General features: G+C 35.0%; 1 protein-coding gene across 1 annotated transcript in view; it reads left to right on the top strand.

Annotated features, from left to right (window-relative positions):
- LOC111140098 (cylicin 1) overlaps positions 1-26,021 on the top strand; it is a 116,848-nt gene that overhangs the window by 60,228 nt on the left and 30,599 nt on the right. The window contains exons 2-3 of the mRNA XM_022492480.1: positions 23,473-23,513; positions 24,875-24,993. Coding sequence (XP_022348188.1) covers positions 23,473-23,513; positions 24,875-24,993 — 160 coding nt within the window. The remainder of the gene's footprint in view (positions 1-23,472; positions 23,514-24,874; positions 24,994-26,021) is intronic.

Raw genomic sequence — 26,021 nt, 5'->3', positions numbered from 1 at the left:
TTTTTTTCTTCTTGAAAATACCAAATTATGGGAAGCCTTTGTGACTAAGTCATTAAGTTTTTGCCTTTGGCTCAAGCCTCAATCCCGGCATCCTGTTATGGAGCTGGTAATTGTCCCTCTCTGTCTCCCTCTGCTTGTGTTCCCTCTCTCACTGTCTCTCTCTGTCAAAAAAAAATAAATTAAATATTAAAAAGAAAAAGAAAATACCAAACTGATCAGTATCATTTGTTGAAAACACTCTTTCCCTAATGCATAAGAACTTTGGGATGATTCATGTGACCATATCTTTATAGGTATCCTTTTTGTATTTTCTATTCTGTTCCATTGGTTATTTGTTTTTGTGCCAACATTACATTATCTTAACTGTTGTCTTTGTATCATAAGTTGATATAATGATATTGGTAATGTATATCTTTCCATTTTTTTCAAATTATCTTGGATATTCTTGGATCTTTCATGTCCATGTAAAATTTCAAATCAAATATCAGTTTTCAAAAATGTCAAAAACTGTTTTTGAGATTGCATTGAATCAATGTATCAATGTGGGAAGAAATGTTATACAGATAGTATTCAGTCTTCCAATTCCTAAACATGGTATATACATCCATTTATTGATGTCTACTTTAATTTAAATTAATATTGGTTTCCACCCTTCAGTGTAGACATTTTACTGTTACATTTTTAGATTTGTTCCTAAGAATTTGGTCTTCATGATGTTATCATGTAAGTGGTATTAGTAAAATATTTTCTAATTGTATTATTGTGTGTAGAAATATAACTGATTTTTGTAGCTAGTCTTTGTATCTGACAATTTCTCTAAATTCATTTATTAATTCTGATTGTGCATCTGAAACATTTTGGGTTTTCTGTGTAAATGGCCTTGCTGCCTGCAAAAATAACAATTTTATTTCTTTTTATACTAACTGATTAAGCCATGCTGGTGCCCCTCTATTGTTTAATACTGCTTAAAATACACTTCCAAATAGTATATTTTAATATAATTTTAATTTATTTTTCCTTGCTTTATTGCATAGACTAGGACTTATAGTATAATGTCCAATTGTAGTTGAACTATGGACATCTTTCTTATTCCTCAGCTCAACAGGAGTGTTTCCATTTCACCACTGAATGTTACATTAGTTCTAGATTTCTGTCGATTTCTTTTATCAGTTTAAAGTTTCCTTTCATTTATTGTTTGCTAAAAATTTAACTGTAAATCAACGTCAGATATTTTTAAAGATATTTTTTCTGTATACTGAAATGGTTGAATGACTTTCTATCCTTTATTCTAATGAGTTAAAGTGATGAAAGTCGAATGTTAAACTAACTTGAAATAAGACTCATTTGGTTGTGATATAATATGCTTCCTATGTATTAAATTTGATAAAATGTTTAAGCATTTTGGAATCTATGTTTATAAAAGATATAGGGCTATAGTTTTATTTTTTATTAATCATCTTGTGAGGTTCTGATTTTTTAATCAACTTGTAAGGTTCTGGTGTTTTTTTGTTGTTGTTGTTTTTGTTTGTCTTTTAGTTTTCACTGTTTTCAAAGAACAAGTTGATAAGTGTTTCCTTTTTCTTAGACTTTGGAAGAGTTTGTAAATAATTATTATTTCTTCCTTAGGTTTTTGGGAGAATTGATCAATGACATCCAGACCTGGAAATCTCTATGTTGGTAAGTTTTTTTAATTATCAAGTTAACGGCTTTAGTATACATACAGTAATTCAAAATTTCTGTTTTAGCTTTAACAGAAGGGATTTTCTTATTTCAACTAAATTTTTAAATTTATGTGCATAAAACTTTTGCTTTCTTTTCACATTTGTTGTCTTTACTTTTTATTTTTCTCTTGCATACATTGACTTCAATTTGTTGTTTGTTTTATAGCTCCTTGAGATAGATACATAAACCATTTATTTTCAACTTGTAATATATGAATTTTAAACTATCAAATTCTTAGGAGTTCTTTGCATCTGTCTATATTTCATTATCATATTTTTCTTAATGATGTACAACAAATAGTTAAAAATATTTTCTAATTTACATTGTAATTTACTCTGTAACCCATAGATTGTATTCTTAATTTCCAAATGTTTAGATTTTTCAAAATTTTCTTTTTGTTGTTGATTTCTAGCTTTATTCAATTGTGGTCACCAAATATATGCCATATAATTTCAGTATTTTGATACTTGTTAAAACTTAATTTATGGCCCAGTCTATGATCACTTTTGTTAAACATTCAATGTGAACTTGAAAATGATGTGTATTGTGCAATTGTTTGGTGTAGTGTCTTCAAATTGGGTCATTTTGTTAATAATGTTATCCAAATTTTCTATAGCTCTACTAATACATTTTATCTAATTGCTCTGTCAGTTACTAAGTGCACTAAAGTTTCCAATTGTATTGTGAGTTTCCGTATTGCTTTTAGTTGTATAAATTTTTGCCTATATAATTTACAGCTACAAAAGTGAATACATGAAAATTTAGAATTGCTATATTTTCCTATGGGATTGACCCATTTAAGATTATAAGATGTTTCATTTATCTTTATTTATCTTAAAGTTAACTTTTACCCATTACTGTGTGCACAATGTCTATTCTCCATTAAAAAAATAATCTTTGGATGCCTGGGTGGCTCAGTTGGTTAAGCAACTCCCTTCGGCTCAAGTCATGATTGTAGAGTCCCATATCGAGTCCCACATCGGACTCCTTGCTTGACAGGGAGTCTGCTTCTCCCACTGACCTCTCTCCTTTCATGCTCTCTCTCTCTCTCTCTCAAATAAATAAAATAAACTCTTAAAAATATATAAAATAATAATCTTTTATGTAAACAATGAATATTGGAACACTGCATCAAAAACTAATGATATATTTTATGGTGACTAAAATAACACATTAAAAAATAAAATAGGGTGCCTGCATGGCTCAGTTGATTAAACCAGTGTGTTTGGCTCAGGTAATGATCTCAGAGTACCAGGATCAAGTCCCACATCTGGCTCCCAGCTGAATGGGGAGTCTGCTTCTCCCTCTGACTTTCTCCCCTCTCATGCTCTCTCTTGCTCTCTCAAATAAATAAAAATAAAATCTTAAAAAAATAAAGTGAAAAAAATCTTTATGTGTTTTTCTTTGACTTTTTTTGGGGGGAGATTAGTGTTTTTATATTCTTTGGCAAAATATCCAGTAGTAGATTTACTGGATCAAATGGTAATTTTATTCTTAATTTTTGGATGATCCCCCATGCAATCCTCCTCAGTGGCTGCACCAGGTTTTTTTGTTTGTTTGTTTTGTTTTGTTTTGTTTTGTTTTCAGCATAACAGTATTCATTGTTTTTGTACCACACCCAGTGCTCCATGCAGTCCGCGCCCTCTCTAATACCCACCACCCGGTTCCCCCAACCTCCCACCCCCCCAACTTCTTCAAACCCTTCAGATTGTTTTTCAGAGTCCATAGTCTCTCATTGTTCACCTCCCCTTCCAATTTCCCCCAACTCCCTTCTCCTAACTCCCCATATCCTCCATGCTATTTGTTATGCTCCACAAATAAGTGAAACCATATGATAATTGACTCTCTCTGCTTGAATTATTTCACTCAGCATAATCTCTTCCAGTCCCGTCCACGTTGCTACAAAAGTTGGGGATTCATCCTTTCTGATGGAGGCATAATACTCCATAGTGTATATGGACCACATCTTCCTTATCCATTCATCCGTTGAAGGGCATCTTGGTTCTTTCCACAGTTTGGCAACCGTGGCCATTGCTGCTATAAACATTGGGGTCCAGATGGCCCTTCTTTTCACTACATCTGTATCTTTGGGGTAAATACCCAGTAGTGCAATAGCAGGGTCATAGGGAAGTTCTATTTTTAATTTCTTGAGGAATCTCCACACTGTTCTCCAAAGAGGCTGCACCAACTTGCATTCCCACCAACAGTGGAAAAGGGTTCCCTTTTTTCCACATCCCCTCCAACACATGTTGTTTCCTGTCTTGCTAATTTTGGCCATTCTAACTGGTGTAAGGTGATATCTCAATGTGGTTTTAATTTGAATCTCCCTGATGGCTAGTGATGATGAACATTTTTTCATGTGTCTGATAGCCATTTGTATGTCTTCATTGGAGAAGTGTCTGTTCATATCTTCTGCCCATTTTTTTGATATGATTATCTGTTTTGTGTGTGTTGAGTTTGAGGAGTTCTTCATAGATCCTGGATATCAATCTTTTGTCTGTACTGTCATTTGCAAATATCTTCTCGCATTCCGTGGGTTGCCTTTTTGATTTGTTGACTGTTTCCTTTGCTGTGCAGAAGCTTTTGATTTTGATGAGGTCCCAAAAGTTTATTTTGGCTTTTGTTTCCTTTGCCTTTGAAGACCTATCTTGAAAGAAGTTGCTGTGGCTGATATCGAAGAGATTACTGCCTATGTTCTCCTCTAGGATTCTGATGGATTCCTGTCTCATGTTGAGGTCTTTTATCCATTTTGAGTTTATCTTTGTGTACGGTGTAAGAGAATGGTCGAGTTTCATTCTTCTACATATAGCTGCCCAGATTTCCCAGCACCATTTATTGAAGAGACTGTCTTTCTTCCACTGTATATTTTTTCCTGTTTTGTCAAAGATTAACTGACCATAGAGTTGAGGGTCCATATCTGGGCTCTCTACTCTGTTCCACTGGTCTATGTATCTGTTTTTATGTCAGTACCATGCTGTCTTGGTGATCACAGCTTTGTAGTAAAGCTTGAAATCAGGTAACGTGATGCCCCCAGTTTTTTTTTTTGTTTGTTTTGTTTTGTTTTTCAACATTTCCTTAGCGATTCAGGGTCTCTTCTGGTTCCATACAAATTTTTGGATTATTTGCTCCAGCTCTTTGAAGAATACCGGTGGAATTTTGATTGGAATGGCATTAAAAGTATAGATTGCTCTAGGCAGTATAGACATTTTAACAATGTTTATTCTTCCGATCCAAGAGCATGGAATGGTCTTCCATCTTTTTGTGTCTTCTTCAATTTCTTTCATGAGTGTTCTGTAGTTCCTCGAGTACAGATCCTTTACCTCTTTGGTTAGGTTTATTCCCAGGTATCTTATGGTTCTTGGTGCTATAGTAAATGGAATCGATTCTCTAATTTCCCTTTCTGTATTTTCATTGTTAGTGTATAAGAAAGCCACTGATTTCTGTACATTGACTTTGTATCCTGCCACGTTACTGAATTGCTGTATGAGTTCTAGTAGTTTAGGGGTGGAGTCTTGTGGTTTTTCCATATAAAGAATCATGTCATCTGTGAAGAGAGAGAGTTTGACTTCTTCATTGCCAATTTGGATACCTTTTATTTCTCTTTGTTGTCTGATTGCTGTTGCTAGGCCTTCTAATACTATGTTGAACAAGAGTGGTGAGAGTGGGCATCCTTGTTGTGTTCCTGATCTCAACAGGAAGGCTGCAAGCTTTTTCCCATTGAGGATGATATTTGCTGTGGGTTTTTCATAGATTTGATGAAGTTGAGGAATGTTCCCTCTATCCCTATACTTTAAAGTGTTTTAATCAGGAACGGATGCTGGATTTTGTGAAAAGCTTTTTCTGCATCAACTGAGAGGACCATGTGGTTCTTCTCTCTTCTCTTCTTAATTTGTTCTATCACATTGATTGATTTGCGAATGTTGAACCATCCTTGTAGCCCAGGAATGAATCCCACCTGGTCATGGTGGATAATCTTTTTATTATGTGCTGTTGGATCCTGTTTGCTAGGATCTTGTTGAGAATCTTAGCATCCATATTCATCAGGGATATTGGTCTGAAATTCTCCTTTTTGGTAGGGTCTTTGCCTGGTTTGGGGATCAGGGTAATGCTGGATTCATAGAAAGAGTCTGGAAGTTTTCCTTCTGCTTCAATTTTTTGAAACAGCTTCAGGAGAATAGATGTTATTTCTTCTTTGAAAGTTTGGTAGAATTCCCCAGGGAATCCGTCAGGTCCTGGGCTCTTGTTTTTTGGGAGGTTTTTGAACACTGCTTCAATCTCGTTACTAGATATCAGTCTATTTAGGTTGTCAATTTCTTCCTGTTTCAATTTTGGGAGTTTACAGTTTTCCAGGAATGCATCCATTTCATCAAGGTTGCTTAGCTTATTGGAATATAATTGTTGATAATAACTTCTGATGATTGTTTCTACTTCCTTGGTGTTGTGATCTCTCCCTTTTCATTCATAATTTTATGAATTTGGGCTTTCTCTCTTTTCTTTTGGATTAGTGTGGCCAATGGTTTATCGATCTCATTGATTCTTTCAAAAAACCAGCTTCTAGTTTCATTGATATGTTCTACTGTATCTCTGGTTTCTACCTCATTGATCTCAGCTCTAATCTTGATTATTTCCCTTCTTATGTGTGGAGTTGATTTGATTTGTTGTTGATTCTCCAGTTCTTTAAGGTGTAGAGACAGCTGCTGTGTTCTGGATTTTCCAATTTTTTTGAGGGAGGCTTGGATGGCTATGTATTTCCCCCTTATGACCGCCTTTGCTGTACCCCATAGGTTTTGGACCAAAGTGTCTTCATTCTCATTGGTTTCCATGAATTGTTTCAGTTCTTCTTTGATCTCCTGGTTGATCCAAGCATTCTTAAGCAAGGTGGTCTTTAGCTTCCAGGTGTTTGAGTTCCTTCTGAACTTTTCCTTGTGATTGAGCTCCAGTTTTAAAGCATTGTGATCTGAGAATATGCAGGGAATAATCTCAGTCTTTTGGTATCAGTTGAGTCCTGATTTGTGACCCAGTATGTGGTCTATTCTGGAGAAGGTTCCATGTGCACTTGAGAAGAATGAGTATTCTGTTGTTTTAGGGTGGAATGTTCTGTATATATCTATGAGGTGTATCTCGTCCAATGTGTCATTCAATGCTCTTGTTTCTTTATTGATTTTCTGCTTCGATGATCTATTTCTGAGAGAGGCTTGTTAAGATCTCCTACTATTAATGTATTCATATCAATATGATTCTTTATCTTGATTAACAGTTTTCTTATGTAATTGGCTGCTCCCATATTGGGGGCATAGTTATTTACAATTGTTAGATCATCTTGGTGGATAGTCCCTTTAAGAATTATGGAGTGTCCTTCTGTATCTCTGACTACAGTCTTTAGTTTAAAATCTAATTTATCTGATATGAGAATCGTTACCCTGGCCTTTTGAGGCCCATTGGCATGAAAGATGTTTCTCCATCCCTTCACTTTCAGTCTGGGTGTATCTTTAGGTTCAAAATGGGTCTCTTGTAGACAACATATGGATGGGTCCTGTCGTTTTATCCAATCTGCAACCCTGTGCCATTTTATGGGAACATTTAGGCCATTCACATTGAGTGTGATTATTGATAGATACGTTTTTATTGACATCGTGTTACCTTTGAAGTCTTTCTTTCTGTAGATTGTCTCTATATTTCTGTTCAATGCTATTCTTAGGATTTTTCCTCTTTTATAGAACCCTCCTTAATATTTCTTGCAGTGTTGGCTTGGTGGTTGTAGATTTTTAAGCCTTGCCGGTCTTGGAAACTCTTTATCTCTCCATCCATTTTGAATGTCAGTCTTGCTGGATAAAGTATTCTTGGCTGCATGTTCTTCTCATTTAGTGCCCTGAATATATCTTGCCAGCCCTTTCTGGCTTTCCAGGTCTCTGTGGACAGGTCTGACATTATTCTGTTGGGCTTTCCTCTGTACGTAAGGAGCCTCTTTGTCCTAGCGGCTTTCAAGTGATTATTCCTACAATTATGATTCCTCAATTTGACTATCAGGTGCTTTGATGTTTTTCTGGAATCTATCATCTTGGGTGGAGACCGTTCATCCTCTAGTACCTGAACACTGGTTCCATTCGCGAGATTGGGAAAATTTTCATGAAGAACTTGTTCCACTATATCTTCTAGACTTCTTTCTTTCTCCTCCCCTTCAGGTATTCCACTGATTCTGACGTTGGAACGTTTCATGGCGTCATTTATTTCCCTGATTCTGTTTTCATGGTTTCTAAGCTATTTGTTCCAGGCTTCCTCTTGATCTTTTCTCTCTATCTGTTTGTCCTCCAGATCACTAATTCTATCTTCTGTCTCAGTTACCCTAGTTTTGAGAGAATTTAGATTAGATTGGAAATCATTGAGAGCATTGTGAACCTCATCCCTGGTAGCTTTCAGCTCTGCCCTAACATTGTGAACATCCTGTCTGGTCGCTTTCACCTTGGCCCTAATCAATTCCGTTTGGTCATCCATGGCTTTCTCCAACCTAGCTATTGCCTGGATAATTGTTAGCCTGAATTCTCTTTCCGACATATTGTCTATGTTGATAGCTGTTAGCTCTGTTGCAGAAGGTCCATCCTCTGTATTTTTCTTCTGTTGGGCATTTCTCCTCCTAGTCATTTTGGTGAGAGATGACTGAACAGATGTAGCTGGATGTATCGACCGTGGTGCAGTCCGGGTGCACCCTGGAACACTTCTGAGCAATCAGGATTCCCCACCCAAATGAGAGAAAAAAGAAAGGAAAAAAAAAAAAGAAAAAAAGAGAGAGAGAGAGAGACAGGGAAGAAAGGGAAGATGAAAGAGAAGGTTCAGCCCAAATGGGCCCCAAGGTAAGATTTATGAGGTATACAAACAAAAACATACAAACAAACAGACTGATAAAAGTATATAACAAGAGAAAAAAATATATATATGCAAATAAAGGAAGAACCTTGTCGAAAAGAACCCCAAGTGTAATATTTATATACTATCAGGACAAACACAAAAACACAGAAACACTGGTGGAAGAAAAAGATGGGAGAGTGGTTATAAATTCTCAGTGTGGGCAAGGAAGGTTGTTTTGATTCTTCCTGGATGTATCTTGATATCTTTGTTAAAGTACTCAACTTTCCTAGGCTAAAGGGGGATTAAAAATTGGTTTACCTATAGGGGTAGCATTGATTGGGGAAAGGGGATTACTTTGAAGTTTAACTCTATATGAATATTAGAAAATAAAAATAAAAAAGGAATAAACTAGACTAAATTAAACTAAGATTTAAAAAATTCAAAAAATAGAAATGCAAAAGAAAAACACAGGTGTATGTATCAAAAAGTTCAGGTTAGAAGGTTATTATGGAATTTGATGTACTGGACAGCTCTCTGTGATGGTAAATAGGTTAAAAAATTATCTATTAAAAAATGAGCCAGAATAGTGGGAACAAATTAAAAATAAAAGTTGTCCTATGAAGTAGTGGTGGTGGTTCTCTTGTAGTCTTTTTTTTTTTTCTTTCCTGGTTGGTTTTCTGAGGGAGGGGCCTGCCACGTGGGTTTTCAGTCAATGATGTTCCCTGAGTTAAGTCCTCCAGTCCCCCTCAAGGGGGTGGGCTCTGAGGAAACCGTTTTTTTCAGGCTTTTGTTCTCTGGAGGTTTTTATGTTTGTTCACCTTTTTTTTTTTTCCCTCTCGCCTTGACCGCTTTTGATGGTTTTTGTAGGTTTAGAGGAAAGCAAACTGCACCCTGACCTCCCTCTCAGAGAGAAGCCTCAGTCTGTTCTTCTGTGGGTGTTGCAGAGCCCATATAAATCCCCCTTGGCCGCTGGCAGAGCAGGTTCCGAGTCGTGGTCCCTGGGGACGCAGGATCTTCTGCTTGTACCCAAAACCGCGGCAGCAGCGGCGGCTGTCTGGGCAGCTCCAGACCGCCAGAGAGGTTCCAAGCAGAGATCGCACACTGAGTTTTTCCTGCTGGCCCGGGCTGGGAGTGCCTGGTCTTTCTGGGTCTAAGAGAGCCAGGCTTGTGCACACCTCTTTCAGGGGAGAGTCTGGGGGCGCGTCTTAGGCTCTGAAACAATGGCGCCTGTCAAAGAGCGCTGGCTGGGCCTTTGTACCTCTCTCAGGGGAGGATGAGGGGCGCGCGCATCTCAGGCTCTGTAGCAGGGCTCACGCATTCTGCCCTCTGGCTGGCTCCCATCCCCTCACAAGGGCCAGAACCCATGCAATCTCGGGCGCACTGGCGGCTCAGGGACCAAGACCTGGTTTCTCCGCCACACTCTCTCTGGCTCAGCGCCAGGGGAGGCTGTCCTGGGACCGGGGACTTAAGCCCCTGTCCTTTGCCACCCCAATTCCCACAATTCCCCCCCCCCCCCCCCGCGATCTTTTGCTCTTTTGGAGTGCTTTCTACCAGACGCCAAGTTAATGTTGGTCCCCAGACGCAGGGCACTCTCGCTTGTATTAGGGGTGTTACTTTCCAACCGGTCACCTCTGGTGGCTCCCTCCCCCTTTTGTTTATCTTCGGATATCAGTCCGACTTTCCCACTCCGCTTTACCTGCCCACTGGCATCTTCTGCCCCTGTAAAGATCCAGTTGTGTATAATTCTGATCTCAGGCTGATTTCATGGGTCATCGGAGTTCTTTGGTAGGTAATCAGCTCACTTTAGGGTACAGGTTGAAAAGGCGCCTCCTCCTACTTCCCCGCCATCTTGTCCCCCCCCCTTTTTTCTTAAGATTTTATTTGTTTGACACAGAGAGAGAGATCACAAGTAGGCACAGAGGCAGGCAGAGAGAGAGAGGGGGAAGCAGGCTCCCCGCTGAGCAGAGATCCCGATGTGGGGCTGGATCCCAGGACCCTGAGATCATGACCTGAGCTGAAGGCAGAGGCTTTAACCCACTGAGCCACCCAGGCGCCCCTGCACCAGTTTGTATTACCAAAAACTGTATATTAGGGTTTCTTTTTCTCAACATCTTTACCAACACAATTTTATTTTTGTGTTTTTGATTTTAGCTATTAATATAGGAATGAGGTGATATCTCACTGTGGTTTTATTTTAAGATATTTATTTTAGAGAGAGAGTGTGAGAGATTAATTTTTGCTGTTTCTTTTGTTGTGCAGAAGTTTTGTTTTTGTTTTTGTTTTGATGTGGTCCCAAAAGTTTAGTTTTGCTTTTGTTTTCCTTGCCTCAGGAGTAATATATAGCAAAACGTTGTATGGTTAATGTCAGAGAAATTACTGCCTGTGCCCTCATCTAGGAGTTTTATAGCCTCAGGTCCAACATTTAGATTTTATTCCAGTTGTGTATGATGTGAAAAGTGGTTCAGTTTCATTTTTTTATCTTTCATTCAGCCACCCCATTTTCCTAACACCATTTGAAGAGAAATTTTTCTATTGCATATACTTGCCACATTTGTCATAGATTAATTGACCATATAATCATTAGTTTATTTCTGGGGATTATATATGCAGCTCGGCTGCATATCTTGAAAGCTAGGACTCTAATACCTCCTGTTTCATTCTTTTTCAAGATATCTTTGGCTATTCAAAGACATTTTTGTTGTTGTTTTCATATTACTGTTAAAATGATTTATTCTAGTACTGTGAAAACTGCAGTTAGTATTTTGGTAAGGGTTGCATTATATCTGTAGATTGCTTTGTGTAGTATGGTCATTTTAACAATATTTGCTCTTCCAATCTGTGAGCATGGAAAATCTTTACATTCACGTTATTTTCACTTTCTTTCATCAAAGTTTTATAGTTTTCAGAGTTCAGGTCTTTCACCTCATTGGTTAAGGTTATTCCTAGACATTTTATTATTTTAGGTTCAATTGTAAATGGGATTATTTTCTTAAGTTCACTTTCTGCTATTTTATCATTAGTATATAGAAAAGCAATGGATTTGTGTGTATTCATTTTGTATCCTGCGATCTTATGTATTTGCTTAGCAATACAAGTAGTTTGGCAAAACTAATAGTTGTTTTTTTTTTTAATGGCGTCTTTAGTGTTTTCTGTATGTAGTATCATGTCATCTGCGAATAGTGAGAACTTTACTTCACCCTTAGCAATTTAGTTGTCTTTTATTTTTTTCTCTTTATGATTGCTGTAGGTCGCACTTCCAATACTGTGTTGAATAAAAGTGTTAAGAGTGGGCTTGTCTTGTCTTAGGGAAATTCTCCCACTTTTTCCAAATGAATAAGATGTTAGCTGTGGGTTTTCCATATATGGCCTTCATTATGTTGAGGTATGTTCCCTCTAAATCCACTTTGCTGAGGGTTTTTACCATGAATTGATGCTGCAACTTGTCAATTTTTTTTTTGCATCTATTGAAATAATCATGTGATTTTTAATTTTTTCTCTTATGTGATCTATCACATTGATAAATTTGTAAACATTGAACCACCATTTCATCTCTGGAATAAATGCCACTTAATTGTGGTGATGCTTTTTTTAAATGTATTTTTTGGTTTCAGTTTACTAGTATTTTTGCATCTAAGTTCAGAGTTCATCAGAGATACCATCTTTTAGCTCTCTCTCTTCCTCTGTGTCTCTCCCTCAGTCTTTATCTGGTTTTGGTATAAGGGTAATGCTGCTGTCATACAATGGTTTCAGAATCTTTCCATCCTCTATTTTTTAGAGCAATTTGAGAAGTATAGGTATTATCTCTTCTTCACATGTTTGGTAGAATTCACCTGTGAAACCATCTTGTCCTGGACTTTAATTTGTTGGGAAATTATTATTATTATTATTATTATTATTATTATTGATTCAGTTTCATTGCTGCTAATCAGTCTGTTCAAATTTTCTATTTCTTCTTTGTTCCGTTCTGGGAAGTTATATGTTTCTAGGAATATATCCATTTCTCCCAGGTTTTCCAATTGGTTGGCATTTTTTTTCATAGTATTATTTTACACTCCTTTCTATTTCTGTCATGCTGATTATTATTTCATCTCTTTCATTTCTTAATTAATTTGAATTCTCTGTCTCTCTGTTTTTTATGAATGTGGCTAAAATTGTATCAATTTTGTTGATATTTTCAAAGAACCAGGTCCTGGCTTCATTGATTTATACTATTATTAATTGCTGTTATTTTTTAGTTTCTATTTAATTTATTTTTGCTTTCATTTTTGTTATTTGCTTTTGCATTTTGTTTTTTCTTCATTTACTAGCTCCTTTGGGTGCAAGGCAAGCAGTTTGTTTTAGATTTTTTTTTTTAATTGTTGCTATTTGGGTTAAGCTTGTATTGCTGTGAACTTCCTTCTTACAACATTTGCTGCATCCCTAAGATTTTTGATCATTATACTATCTTTTTCTTTTGACCCCATGGGTTTTCTGATATCCTCTTTGATTTCCTGGTTGATCCATTCGTTGTTTAGTAGCATGTTATTTAACCACCACATATTTTTGTTCTTTTCAGATTATTTTTTTGTGGTTGATTTCTAGTGTCACAGCATTGTGGTTAGAATGCTGCATGGTATGACTTCAATCTTTTTGAGTTTATTGAGACTTATTTTGTGGTCTAATATGTGATCTGTTTTGGAGAATGCTCCCATGTGCATTTGAAAAGCATAGATACTCTGATGATTTAGGATGGAATATTCTAAATATATCTATTATATCTATCTGATCCAGTGTGTCATTCAAAGTCACTGTTTCCCTGTTGATTTTCTGTTTGGATAATATACCCATTAAAGTAAGTAGGGTGTTAAATTCCCCTACTATTACTGTGTTATTACCAATTACTTCCTTTATGTATGTTATTAGCTGTTTTATGTATTTGGTGCTTCCATGTTGGGTGCATAAATAGTTACATTGTGATATCTTCTTGGTGGATTATTCCTTTAATGATTATGTCATGTCCTTCTTTGTGTCTTATTACAGTGTTTGTTTTAAAGTATATTTTGTCTGATATAAGTAATCTTACCCTGGTGCCCTTTTCACTTCCATATGCATGATAAATGTTTTTCCATCTTCCCACTTTCAATCTCTGTGTGTCTTCAGGTCTGAAATGACTTTCTTGTAGACAGACTATAGATGGGTCTTGCTGTTTTACCCATTCTTCACCCTATGCCTTTGGATGCATTGTTTAGTTCATTAAGATTCAAACTAATTATTGTTAGGTATGTACTTACTGACATTCTGTTGTTTTATGGGTTTTTTTGTAGTTCTTCTTTGTTCCTTTATTCTCCCTCTCCTCTCACTGTTTGTTGGCTTTATTGGTATATTTGTATTCTTTTTTTCTGTATTTTTTGAATATCTGTTACTGGTTTCTGATTTACCATTACAAGTAGATTAACATATAACATCTTATGCACATAGCAGTCTATATTAAGGTGATAGTCACTTGAGTTTGTACCTATTCTTTATTCCTTTCCCCCTTATGTTTTTGGTCTATGGTGTCATACTTCACATTCTTTTACTTTGTAAATCCCATGACTGATTTTTATAGATATGCTTAATTTTACTGCTTTTATCCTTCCTACATTTTTACTTCTGCTTATGGTCTTTCTTTACCATTTTAATATTTATTATAGCACTGGTTTGTCATGAATTTCTTAACTTAACTTTAATTTCTCTGGGAAACTATCTGTCCTCCTATTTTAAAAGATAGCCTTGCTGCATAGACTATTCTTGATTTCAGGTTCTGTCCTGTTTTTGTTTTTGTCCCCCCCCCCCTTTCATTATTGTGAAGATATCATGTCACTTTCTTCTGGTCTACAAAGTTTCTGCTGAAAAATCCACAGATAGCCTTATGGGTTTCTTTGTAACTGATTTCTCTTGCTGCTTTAAAAATTATCTCTTGGGGTGCCTGGGTGGCTCAGTCAGTTAAGCATCTCTATTCAGCTCAAGTCATGATCCCAGGGTCAAGTACTTTGTCGGGGGGACTTTGCTGAGCAGAGTGCCTGCTTCTCCCTTTCCCTCTGCCTGCAGCTCACCCTGTTTGTGCTCTCTCTTGCTCTCTCTTTCTCTCTGTGTGTCAAATAAATAAATAAAATCTTTTTAAAAATAAATAAAAATTCTCTCTTAATCTACACTTTTTTTTGTAATTTTAATTACTATGAGTCTTTTTGTGGACCCCCCCAATAAGTTTTCTACCCCCTTTTCTCTCTTCTCAGATCCCTATAATTCAAATGTTATTATAGCTGATGATGTTTCTGAGTTACCTTAATAGTTTTTTTCTCTCTCTCTCCTGTTTTGCTTGATTGCTTTGTCATTACTCTTACAAGTCACTGATCCTGCTGCTTCCTTTTATCTGTGATGTATTACATCTTGTGTGTTTTTAGTTTCAGTTATTGAGTATTTCATCTCTGATTGGTTCCTTTTTTGTTTTCTTTCTCTGTGTTGAGGGTATCATTGAGGTGTACTCCATTCTTTACTCAAATACAGTGATTATCTTTATGACCATTATTTTAAATTCTTCTATCAGTGATAGAGGGAGAAGAGAGAGAATCTGAAGCACACTCCTACTGAGTACAAGCCTTATCCCCAAGCCTTGAGGGAAATCATGACTTGAGCCGAAACTAAAAATCAGATGTTTAACCAGCTGAGCCACACAGGCACCCCACCTAAGAGAGTTTTAAAATACAGACTTCATTAAGCCACACCCAGAAATTCTGCTTCAAGGGTCTAGGAGCATTTGTAAGGCATGTTCACATTTATTTTTATTTTTGATGTTCACATCTAGTTAAGAGCCACTGGTTTAGAATTTTTTTTTTAAACTGGTGTATCCAAAATGTTTCCTAAGTAAGTTGGTAGTAATTTAATGATGAGTATGGACTAGGCTTTATGCTGGATACTAGAGCTTTACTTAGGAAATAAACATAGATTTGACGCAAATATAAATACAAGTTAAATTAAGTAGTTACTTATAAAAATAAAAAGTTACATTTACTAACTTGATAATTAAAGTCAGATAAAAAATCAAGTTCCAAGATATATGTGTATATGAGTTCAATCTCAGAATTAGCAATGGTCCAACTCATTGTCCCTGATAACTAGTAATGATGTAAAATTTTTAAGGCAAATTACACCATATGTAACCTCAGTAAACATCATGATTATTGCCTAATTCAATGGGTACTTTTTGAATGGAAAATATTATACAGTAATTGTAGAAACAATTCAAAATCCATATCAACATTTACCTGTGACCTTTTCAGATATCACTAGATGTTTTAAGTTCTGAGAACATTAAAAAGTTGTCGTGTTTCATTTTTTTCAAAACTTTTTTAGCATGTGTACTAAATGAAAGTGTCTACTTGTTTAGACACTTTCATTAGAGGATGAGGGGGCTGGTTTGATTTATTGTTCTATAAAAATTTAATTAATTTTAGGTTTTGTCAAATTTGTGTTTTTATTGTAGCTTTTGATCCATGGTTTATTCTTCTTCAAGTTTCTGGTGAAAAATATACCTTTTTAAAAATAATTTCACTTAGGGTTGGGGAACAGTGTGTGATTTATAAGTAGACATTCTTAAAAAATGGACCAGGTCAGCGAATGCATAACATTTCTCAAAGTGTTGGTTGCAGCCCAAGATGGTAATATAGGAACACCCTGAACTCACCTCCTCCATGGAAAACACCAAATTACACTTATTTATAGAACAATTACTCCTGAAGAAAAACTAAGGGCTGATTGAACCGTTTCCACACAAAGATATAGAGAATGCCAAAGAGGACAACAGAAGAGATGGAGATACAGTAAAAATGGGAACCCTCACCCCTGATGCTGTGTACAGCAGTAGGGAAGGATAGTACTGAGGGACCAAGAAGAGATTCCTTGCCCCCAGACCCAGGGGAAAAAAAGGCATGCTTTAACAGACCTGTAATCCTGAAGCAAATAATAGATTATATATTAATAAAAAAAAAAGAAGAATTGGCAAAAAAAATAAAAATAAATAAAAGAACAACTAGTAGGTTCCATTTTAGTTTTGTTGATTATTTTCTAAGGAATGGGAGAAGATATTTAGAAATGATATATCAGATAAAAGGCTGGTTTCCAAAATCTATACAGAACTTATCAAACTCAAAACCCCAAAACAAAAAATCCAGTCAAGAGATGGGCAGAAGACATGGACAGACTTTTTTTTTTTTTCTCCAAAGACATACAAATGGCTAAAGATGCGTGAAAAAATGTTCAACTTCAATCAGCATCAGGGAAATACAAATCAAAACCACAGGGAAATACCACTTCACACTGGTCAGAATGGCTACAGTTAGCAACTCAGGAAACAACAGATGTTGACTGATATAGAGAACAACAGAAGATATAGAAAAAGGGGAACCATCTTACTTATGCTGCTGGTGGGAATGCAACCTAGTGCATTCCCCTGTGGAAAACAGTACGGAGTTTCCTCAAAAAGTTAAAAATACTACTACCATAGGACCCAGCAATTACGCTACTAGGTATTTATCCAAAGGATACAAAAATAGTGATTCAAAGGGACACCTGCACCCCCAATAATTATAGTACCAATGTCCATCCACAAAGGCCAAAATATGGGAAAAAACAGATGTCCATTAACAGATGAATGGATAAAGAACAGGTGGTCTGTATATACAATAGAATATTACTCAGCCACCAAAAAGAATGAAATTCTGCCATTTGCAAAGACATGGATGGAATTAGAGGTTATTATGTTAAGCAAGTATAAAGTTAAAGTATAAGTATAAATCAGTTATACTAAGACAAATACCATATTACTTCACTCATATGTGATATTTAAGAAACAAATCAGATGAACATAGGGGAAAGGAAGAAAAAAATAAAACAAGATAAGAACAGAGAAGGAGGCAAACCATGAGACTCTTCATTAGAGGGAACAAACAGGGTTGCTGGAGGAAAGCGGTGGGTGGATGGGATAATTGGGTGATGGGCATTAAGAAGGGCACTTGATATCATGAGCACTGGGTGTTATAGGCAACTGATGAATTACTGAATTTTACCCCTGAAACTAATAATACTATAATACTGTATGTTAACTAAACTGAATTTAAATTTAAAAAAGGGACACCTGGATGGCTCAGTTGGTTAAACCGCTGCCTTCAGCTCAGGTTATGATCCCAGGGTCCTGGGATTGAGTCCCACATCAGGCTCCTTGCTCAGCGGGGAGGCTGCTTCTCTCTCTGCCTCTGCCTGCTTGTGTGCACTCTCTCTCTCTCTCTGACAAATAAATAAATAAAATCTTAAAAAAAAATAAGCAGTATCTGGAGCTGCTAAAAAAAAAAAAGAAAGAAAAAAAGAAAGCAAGCAAAAGCAAGCAAGCAAGCAACTAGTATATAAAAGCGACTACACTAGAACTCCACCAAATGGCAAAGGAGCTGCAGGAATGTTCTCCAAGTCAGAGGGACTAGAGAACAACACAGTTTATTTTTGCACTCCACCTTAAAAGCCCATACCAAGGAAGGGTCCAGACTCCATAACTAGTTGGTGTAGTTGACACAACAAGCTTGTAACTTCAGTGAGCTCAGTGTTCACAAGCTTACACCACTTTTAGTTGAGCTGGGGCACAGGAAAAATGCTGCTGTTTAAAAGGGTCCACAGAAGCTGTGGAAATGTTCTCTCACCCCCACCTTAAAGTCCCAGACTGGAATAAAGTCCAGTCCCACACAGTGAGCTTACAATCTCAGCTGGTTCAGTGTATACAAGCCAAGACAGCCCTAGTAATGCTGGGGCATGGCAAATCAGCCACATTTTTTGGTCTTGTTTTCTTTTTGTTCTTTTTTGTATTCTTTAAAATTTTTATTATTTTCTTTTACTATTTTTTCTTTCTTTAAGAAGCTGCAGTTCAAATGGGCAACTATAATAGAAAAAAGTCAGCCTGAGAATGCTGCCAAATGGTAGGAGAGCTGTTGGAATGCTTTCCAGGTGGTAGGGATGAACATGCATAATCTAAACTCCACCTTTACTTTGAAAGCACAGACCAGTGCTGTCTGAGCACCCTAACTGGCCTCCCACCTCAATGAGTCCTGGGTCTCAGCAGCAGATCAGCAGATATAGAAGAATATATCAATGATCTAGAAGGCAGAGCAATGTAAAATACTCAAACTAAATGACAAGAAGAGAAAGAAAAATGAAATTTGAGAATAGGTTAAAGGAACTCTTAGACAACATAAAGGAAACAAACTCTCATATTATAGAAGCCCCAGAAGAAGAAGAAGAGAGAGAAAAGGATAGGAAAAAAAAATATTTGAAGAAATAATACTGAAACATTCCCTAACACAGGGAAAGAAATAGACACCCAATCCAAGAAACACTGAGAATTCCACACAAAATGAACCCAAAGATATCCACACCATGACAAAATAATTAAGATGTCAAAAGTTAAAGATAGAGAACCTTAAAACAGTAAGAGAGAAGCAAAAAGTTACCTACAAGGGAAAACATAAGGCTTCAGCGGAATCTTTGCAGTCCTGGAAGGAATGCAATGACATTCAAAATGCTGAAAGGAAATACCTACAACCAAGGATACTCTACCTAACAAGATTATTCAGATTTGATGAAGAGATAAAGAATTTCCACAAAAAAAATAAAAGAGTTTATCACAAATAAACTAGTTACATAAAAAATGATAAAGGGACTTTAAAATGAAAAAAAAAGTGACCCTAATTAGACGTAAGAAAATTACTAATAAAAACATAAAAAAGACTATAAATGATATATAAATGATTATTATATATATGACTATGTACATATATATAAAACATGGAGGAAGGAGTAAAAAGAAGGGAAAAGAGAAAAATAAATTAGTTTTTAAAAGTCTTTGAACTTAAATGACAACAAAATTAATATAGATTGCTATTTACATAAGATTTTTTATATGAACCTCATAACAAACACAAACCCAAAACCTATGATAGATATATATATATAAAAAGAGAGAATGGAAGACAAATGTAAGACTATAAAAACTAGGAATAAAAAAGAAAGAGAACAAGAGAAGAAGAAAGGAAAAAAGAAGAATTGCAAAAAGAACCAGCAAATAATTAACAAAATGAAAATAAGTACATATCAAGAATTACTTTAAAATTAAATGACTTAAATTATTTAATCAAAGACATAGGATGGTGGAATGGATAAAAAATAAACCTAACATCTATATATGCTGCTGACAAGAGACAGACTTCAGACCTATAGATAAAGAGACTGAATGTGAAGGGATTAAAAAAACACACATACTATGCAAATGGAAACAAAAGACAAGGTAGTGATACTGAAGTCAGAAAAAATAGACTTTATTTATTTGCTTATTGAAAAATAGACTTTAAAAAAAAGACTGTTTACAAGAGACAAAAAGAAAACATTACATAATGATACATTACATAATGATACTCCAACAGAAGGCTACAACAATTATAAAATCTACAGACCCAACAGTGGAGGACCTAAATACATAAAATAAATATTAACAGAAATAAAAGGAAAAATTGATGACAATGCATTAGAGTAAGATACTTTACACCCCACTTATATCAATGGATAGATCACCTGGGGAGAAAATCAACAAAGAAATAACATCTTTGAGTGACACATTGGGCAAGATCATCATAAGAGGTATATACAGAACATTCCATCCAAAAACAATAGAATATTCATTATTTTCAAGTGTGCATGGAACGTTCTCCAGAGTGGGTCGCATGTTAGGACACAAAACAAGCCTCAATAAATATAAGAAGCTTGAAATCATACCATGCATCTTTTCCAATCATAATAGTAGGAAACTAGAAATCTATCACAAGAGAAAAGACTAGAATAGACAACAAACATGAACACATGGAGACTAAACAACATGACACTAAAGAACCAATGAGTTAAACAGTCAAGGAAGAAATAAAAAGTAAGTAAATGGAGAAAAATGAAAATGAAAACACAAAATCTGTGGGACACAGTAAAATCACTTCTAAGTAGGAAATATATTAGGATACAGACCTATCTAAACAAACAAGAAAAGGCTCACATAAACAATTAAACCTTACATATAAAGGAGCTAGGAAAACAAACAAACAAAAATCCCAAGGTGAGTAAAAGAAAGGAAATAACAATGGTCAGAGGAACTAAATGGCATAGAAACTAAAAAGAAAAAAAAAAGAAAAAGAAAAAAAATTAATGAAACCAAGGCCTGGTTCTTTAAAAGGATAAACAAAATTGATAAATCCTTAGCCAGACTCATCAAGAAAAGAGACAGAGAGAGAAAGTACCCAAATAAATAAAATAAGAAATAAGAGAGGAGAAGTAGCAAGTGACACAAGAGAAATTAAAGAATTATAATTGAATACTACAAAAATTTATGTATCAACAAATTAGACAATGTAGAAGACATGGATAAATTCCTAGAAACAAACAATCTTTGAAATCTGAATCAGGAAGAAATAGAAAATCTGAACAGACCAATTACTAGTAATGAACTTGAATCAGTAATCAAAAAAACTGCCAAAAAATAAAAGTCCTGGGCCAGATGGCTTCGCAGGTGAATTATACCAAACCTTTGAAGAAGATTTAATACTATTCTCCTCAAAATATTCTAAAAAATAAAAAAAAGAGGAAAACATCTAAATACATTTTACCAGGAATATTATGCAACAGTAGGAAAGGATGAGACCTTGCCATTTTAGACAGCATGGATGGACCTTAAGAGTGTTATGATACATGAAATAAATCAGGCTGAGAAAGTCAAGTATCATATAATTTCACTTATAAGTGGAATCTCAAAAAATAAATTCACAAACAAGAAGAAGAATCAGACCTATAAATGCAAGGAACCGATAGTTGACAGTCATCATAGCATGATGATAATAGTTACATTGTAACAGCAATGTATTGGGACAGATGAGAGCTACACTTGTGAACATAACACAATGTATAAATTCGTGAAATCGCTATATTGTACAACTGAAACTAATGTAACATTGTATCAACTACACTAAAAAAATTATTCAAAGTGTTACAACTGAAGGCTTATAACAATATTTTGATTATTATTAGCAATAGTACAAATTTTAAATTATTTTTGTTATATGTTTATCAATGTTTATAGAATAATTGTTATTTATTACATAGGAGATATATAATATTTTGGCATGTTTTAACATTTATGTTACTTTTTTTATTTAAGTATAGTTGACATACAATATTATGTTAGTTCCAGTTGTAGAACATAGTGATTCAAGAATTTTATATATTATGCAGTGCTCACCACAGTTAGTGCAGTTATCATCTGTCAGCATACTACATTATTAAAATATTGGTTATATTCCCTGTGCTATACATTTCATCCCTGTTACTTATTTTATAATGGAAATTTTATAACTCTTAATCCTCTACCTATCTTGTTCATCCTGCCACCCTCTTCTCTGGCAACAACCAGCTTGTTCTCTGTACTTAAGTCTGTTTTATTTTTGTTTATATATACATTGTTTGTTTTTTCTTGATTCCACATATAAGTAAAATCATATAGCAATTTTTTATTTCTTTATCTGACTTATTTTACTTTGTATAATACCTTTTAAGCCCATCCATGTTGCTGCAAATGGGAATATTTAATTATTTTTATGGTTGAGAAATATTTTATATATGTATATATGTAAATTTTAATATTTATATTCATATATATTCATATTGTATTCATATATACATATAATTATATTCATACATATTTCTCAATATATGTATATATATACATATATATATATATATATTACATCTTTTTTTTTTTTAGATTTTATTTATTTGACAGACAGAGACCACAAGTAGGCAGAGAGGCAGGCAGAGGGAGAGGGAGAAGCAGGATCCCTGCTCAGCAGAAAGCCCGATGTGGGGCTGGATCCCAGGACCCTGAGATTGCAACCTGAGCTGAAGGCAGAGGCTTAACCCATTGAGCCACCCAGGCACCCCTATACTACATCTTCTTTAGCCATTCATCTATGGATGGACAGTTGGGTTGCTTCTGTATCTTAGCTATCATAAATAATGTTGCAGTAAACATAGTGGTTCATAAAGCTTTTTTTTTTTTTAAAGATTTTATTTATTTATTTGATAGAGAGATCACAAGCAGGTGCAGAGGCAGGCAGAGGGAGAGGGAGAAGCAGGATCCCTGCTGAGCAGAGAGCCTGACGTGGGGCTTGATCCCAGGACCCTGGGATCATGACCTGAGCCAAAGGCAGAGACTTAACCCACTGAGCCACCCAGGCGCCCCTCATATGGCTTTTTTTTTTTTTAAGGATTTTATTTATTTATTTGACAGACAGAGATCACAAGTAGGCAGAGAGGCAGGCAGAGAGAGAGGTGGAGGCAGGCTCCCTGCTGAGCAGAGAGCCCAATGCGGGGCTCGATCCCAGGACTCTGGGATCATGACCTGAGCTGAAGGCAGAGGATTAACCCACTGAGCCACCCAGGCGCCCCTCATATGGCTTTTTTTAATCAACGTTTTGTTGTCCTCAAGTAAACACCCAAAAGTGGAATTACTGCATCATATGGTACTTCTATTTTTAGTTTTTGGAGGAACCTCTATGTTGTTTTCCACAGTAGCTGCAGCAGTTTACATTCCTACCAACAGAGTACAAATGTTTCCTTTCTGCACATCCTCACAGACACTTATTTTTTTGTCTTTTGATACCAGGCATTCTCACTGGTATATTATATTATATTATATTATATTATATTATAATCATACTGTATCATATTACAAATAATATTATTGTATTATTGACATATTATTATTATTAGTTATTATTAACTATAGCACAAGTTTAATTGAAGCTTTTTTTCAAACAGGCAAGAAGTGAACATCAGAACAAATGATAATTCCATACCAAGTAAGAATTGAATCTTTAAAGTACAATATTATTTAGATTATATTTAAAATTATTTTAGGGACAAATGACTAGTACCTTCAATTCAATGTTATAAAACATAAAGCACACTGATTTTTTCTTAATATTTAAAAGAGCCTATATTTAAAAAAAATAAAATAAAAGAGTCTATACTATGTGTATATGTTTATGTGTGTTGGAATGTATGTGTGTTTAAAATATTTCTGACCTTGGTGTGGGTTTGTACTAGCTATTTTAAAGTGAATAGTTTATTCTTCCTCACTATAAAAATCAACCTTAATTGTGTAAGTTTTCCTTTTGTTTAAAATCCACAATTATAAAACCCAGAGTACAGGAAAAATAGTCAAAATGATGAAAGTGGACATTTCATTTTGTTGAACAGCTACAACTTAGGGAAAGTTCTCCCTATATATTGAGCTGATATCTACCTGCACTGATACAACTCTAACCCACTGGTCCTAGTCCAATTCTTAGGGAAATAAATAGAATTCTCTAACACTGTGATTAAGAGCATGGACTCTGAGCCAAACTATAGGTCTCTGAATCTCAGCTCTTCCACTTTATGATTTTTGGCAAGCAATTTAACTTCTCTCAGTGCTTCACTTTTGTACATCTATAAAATGGAAACAATTATAAATTATATCTAATTCAAAGGGTTGTTTTGATAATTAAGTGTGCTTAAAACAGTCTGACAAATAATCATCAGTATATAAATGTTAGCCATTTCAGCTATTCTGTTATTACTATTGCTACTACACTTTCATATAATAGTTCTTTAAATATTTGAATGTACTGATCATGAACTAAAATCAGGATTTAGGTTTGTAACCCTGAATTCTGTTTGGATATCATTAAGGTCAGACCACTAAAATAAATGATTAGATTTAATCAATAAAGACTTTACTGACTACTTTGTGCTCTGCATTGTGCAACTATAGGGACTATAGGAGACATGTTGTCTGCAACATAACCAGCGTGACATAAAGAAAAGCCAAACTAGAGAAGATGATGGAGATATTTGAAAGGAAATATCAAATCTTTCTCTATTTTCCATTCCTACTGTTTGTATTATTTCAACCACTATGCTTTAAGTGAAAATTGTGAAAACTAGTTTAATCTAGAAAATAAGGTTACAATGTAATTTTAAACATACTTTAGTGCTAAATGGAGAAATCATCTTTTATTTTCCCTAATTGATATGCAAATAAACTATACAGTCCAGAGGAAAAAGCTATGTTTTAAGCTATAACTTATCTTAAACAATATATTTCTTACTCAAGAATATTTCAGTGCTGATTAAAATCAATTAACTGTGAATTATTCATTGTTCTCACTCATTTTAGTCAATGAATCAAGTGGAAAATTATGGAATCAAGATTATTTTACTTTGACATTTCCCAAACCACTCCAGCCAGGTAGAAAAAGGAGATCAAGACCTTCAGGATCACAAATCTCAGTTTCTGTAAGTATTGAAAATGTCATCTTTAACTAAATCTAAGATTATATAATATACAAATATAAATTAAAATATGTAATTTGAATTTTACTTCTTTTTGGAAGCAATTTTTAAATTCATAATTACTGGTACAGATTACCTCCATCTGTTTCAGATACATTTTTATTTATTTCACCTTTACTTAATCCTCCTTTTCAAAGGCATTATAAAGTTAGTAGGCTATGTAAGCTACAGAACCTAATGCTGCTGCTAGTGTGATCTCTCAGGAAATATTTATTAGCTGCAAAAACATCTAAACTGAATCTTAGAATATGAGCCAATGTCGATGAAGTTTCAGGGCCCCTCCATTTTCTTTAATCTGGCACTCAGAATACTAGATACTGGCGCATTCAAGCTTTCTACCTCTTTTATAAAGTGCCATTATATTATTAATAAGGAAAAGGAAAAACTAGCTTACAAAAAGAGAAGATGATGGAGATGTTTGAAAGGAAACATCAAATCTTTCTATTTTCCCATTCTTACTCTTCATATTATTTTAACTATTATAATTTAAGTGAAGTCTGATATCACCCATGGTAATATCAAAATGTGTTTCAAAAGCATCACCCAAAGCAGAGTTACAGTCAGTGCATTTATTTAAGTGCTGTTCATTACATCTGTAGTGATCCAAGTTTCCTGCTACTCTTCATTGTCCTCCTTTAATTATATATGACCATTTCATTGACTGGTGATGTCCCTACTGAATAGTTAAAGGGCTATAAAAGATAAATGCAAAATTGATGTATGTTTCCACTTTGAGAACCAGATTGAACCAGATTTGACAGATTTGGGATTGAGACTTAAAAAAATTACACTACTGCTACACAAATTAATAGGATCAGATATTTGTTTAATTTATGTCCTTGTTTTGGTAAATAGTTCACACCAGGGCTCTCACAGGCTTGATTTCATCAGAGATGTTGAAAGCAGGAGTAAAAATCAAGCTAAGGCTGAAGCCTACAGTTATCACGAGCATTGTCATGACAAACTGCAAG

Source organism: Enhydra lutris, unplaced genomic scaffold, assembly GCF_002288905.1.
Source record: "Enhydra lutris kenyoni isolate GAN:26980312 unplaced genomic scaffold, ASM228890v2 scaffoldscaffold163, whole genome shotgun sequence".
In the NCBI taxonomy this organism is placed as follows: Eukaryota; Metazoa; Chordata; class Mammalia; order Carnivora; family Mustelidae; genus Enhydra; species Enhydra lutris.
This window is presented reverse-complemented; position numbering and strand designations above follow the sequence as displayed.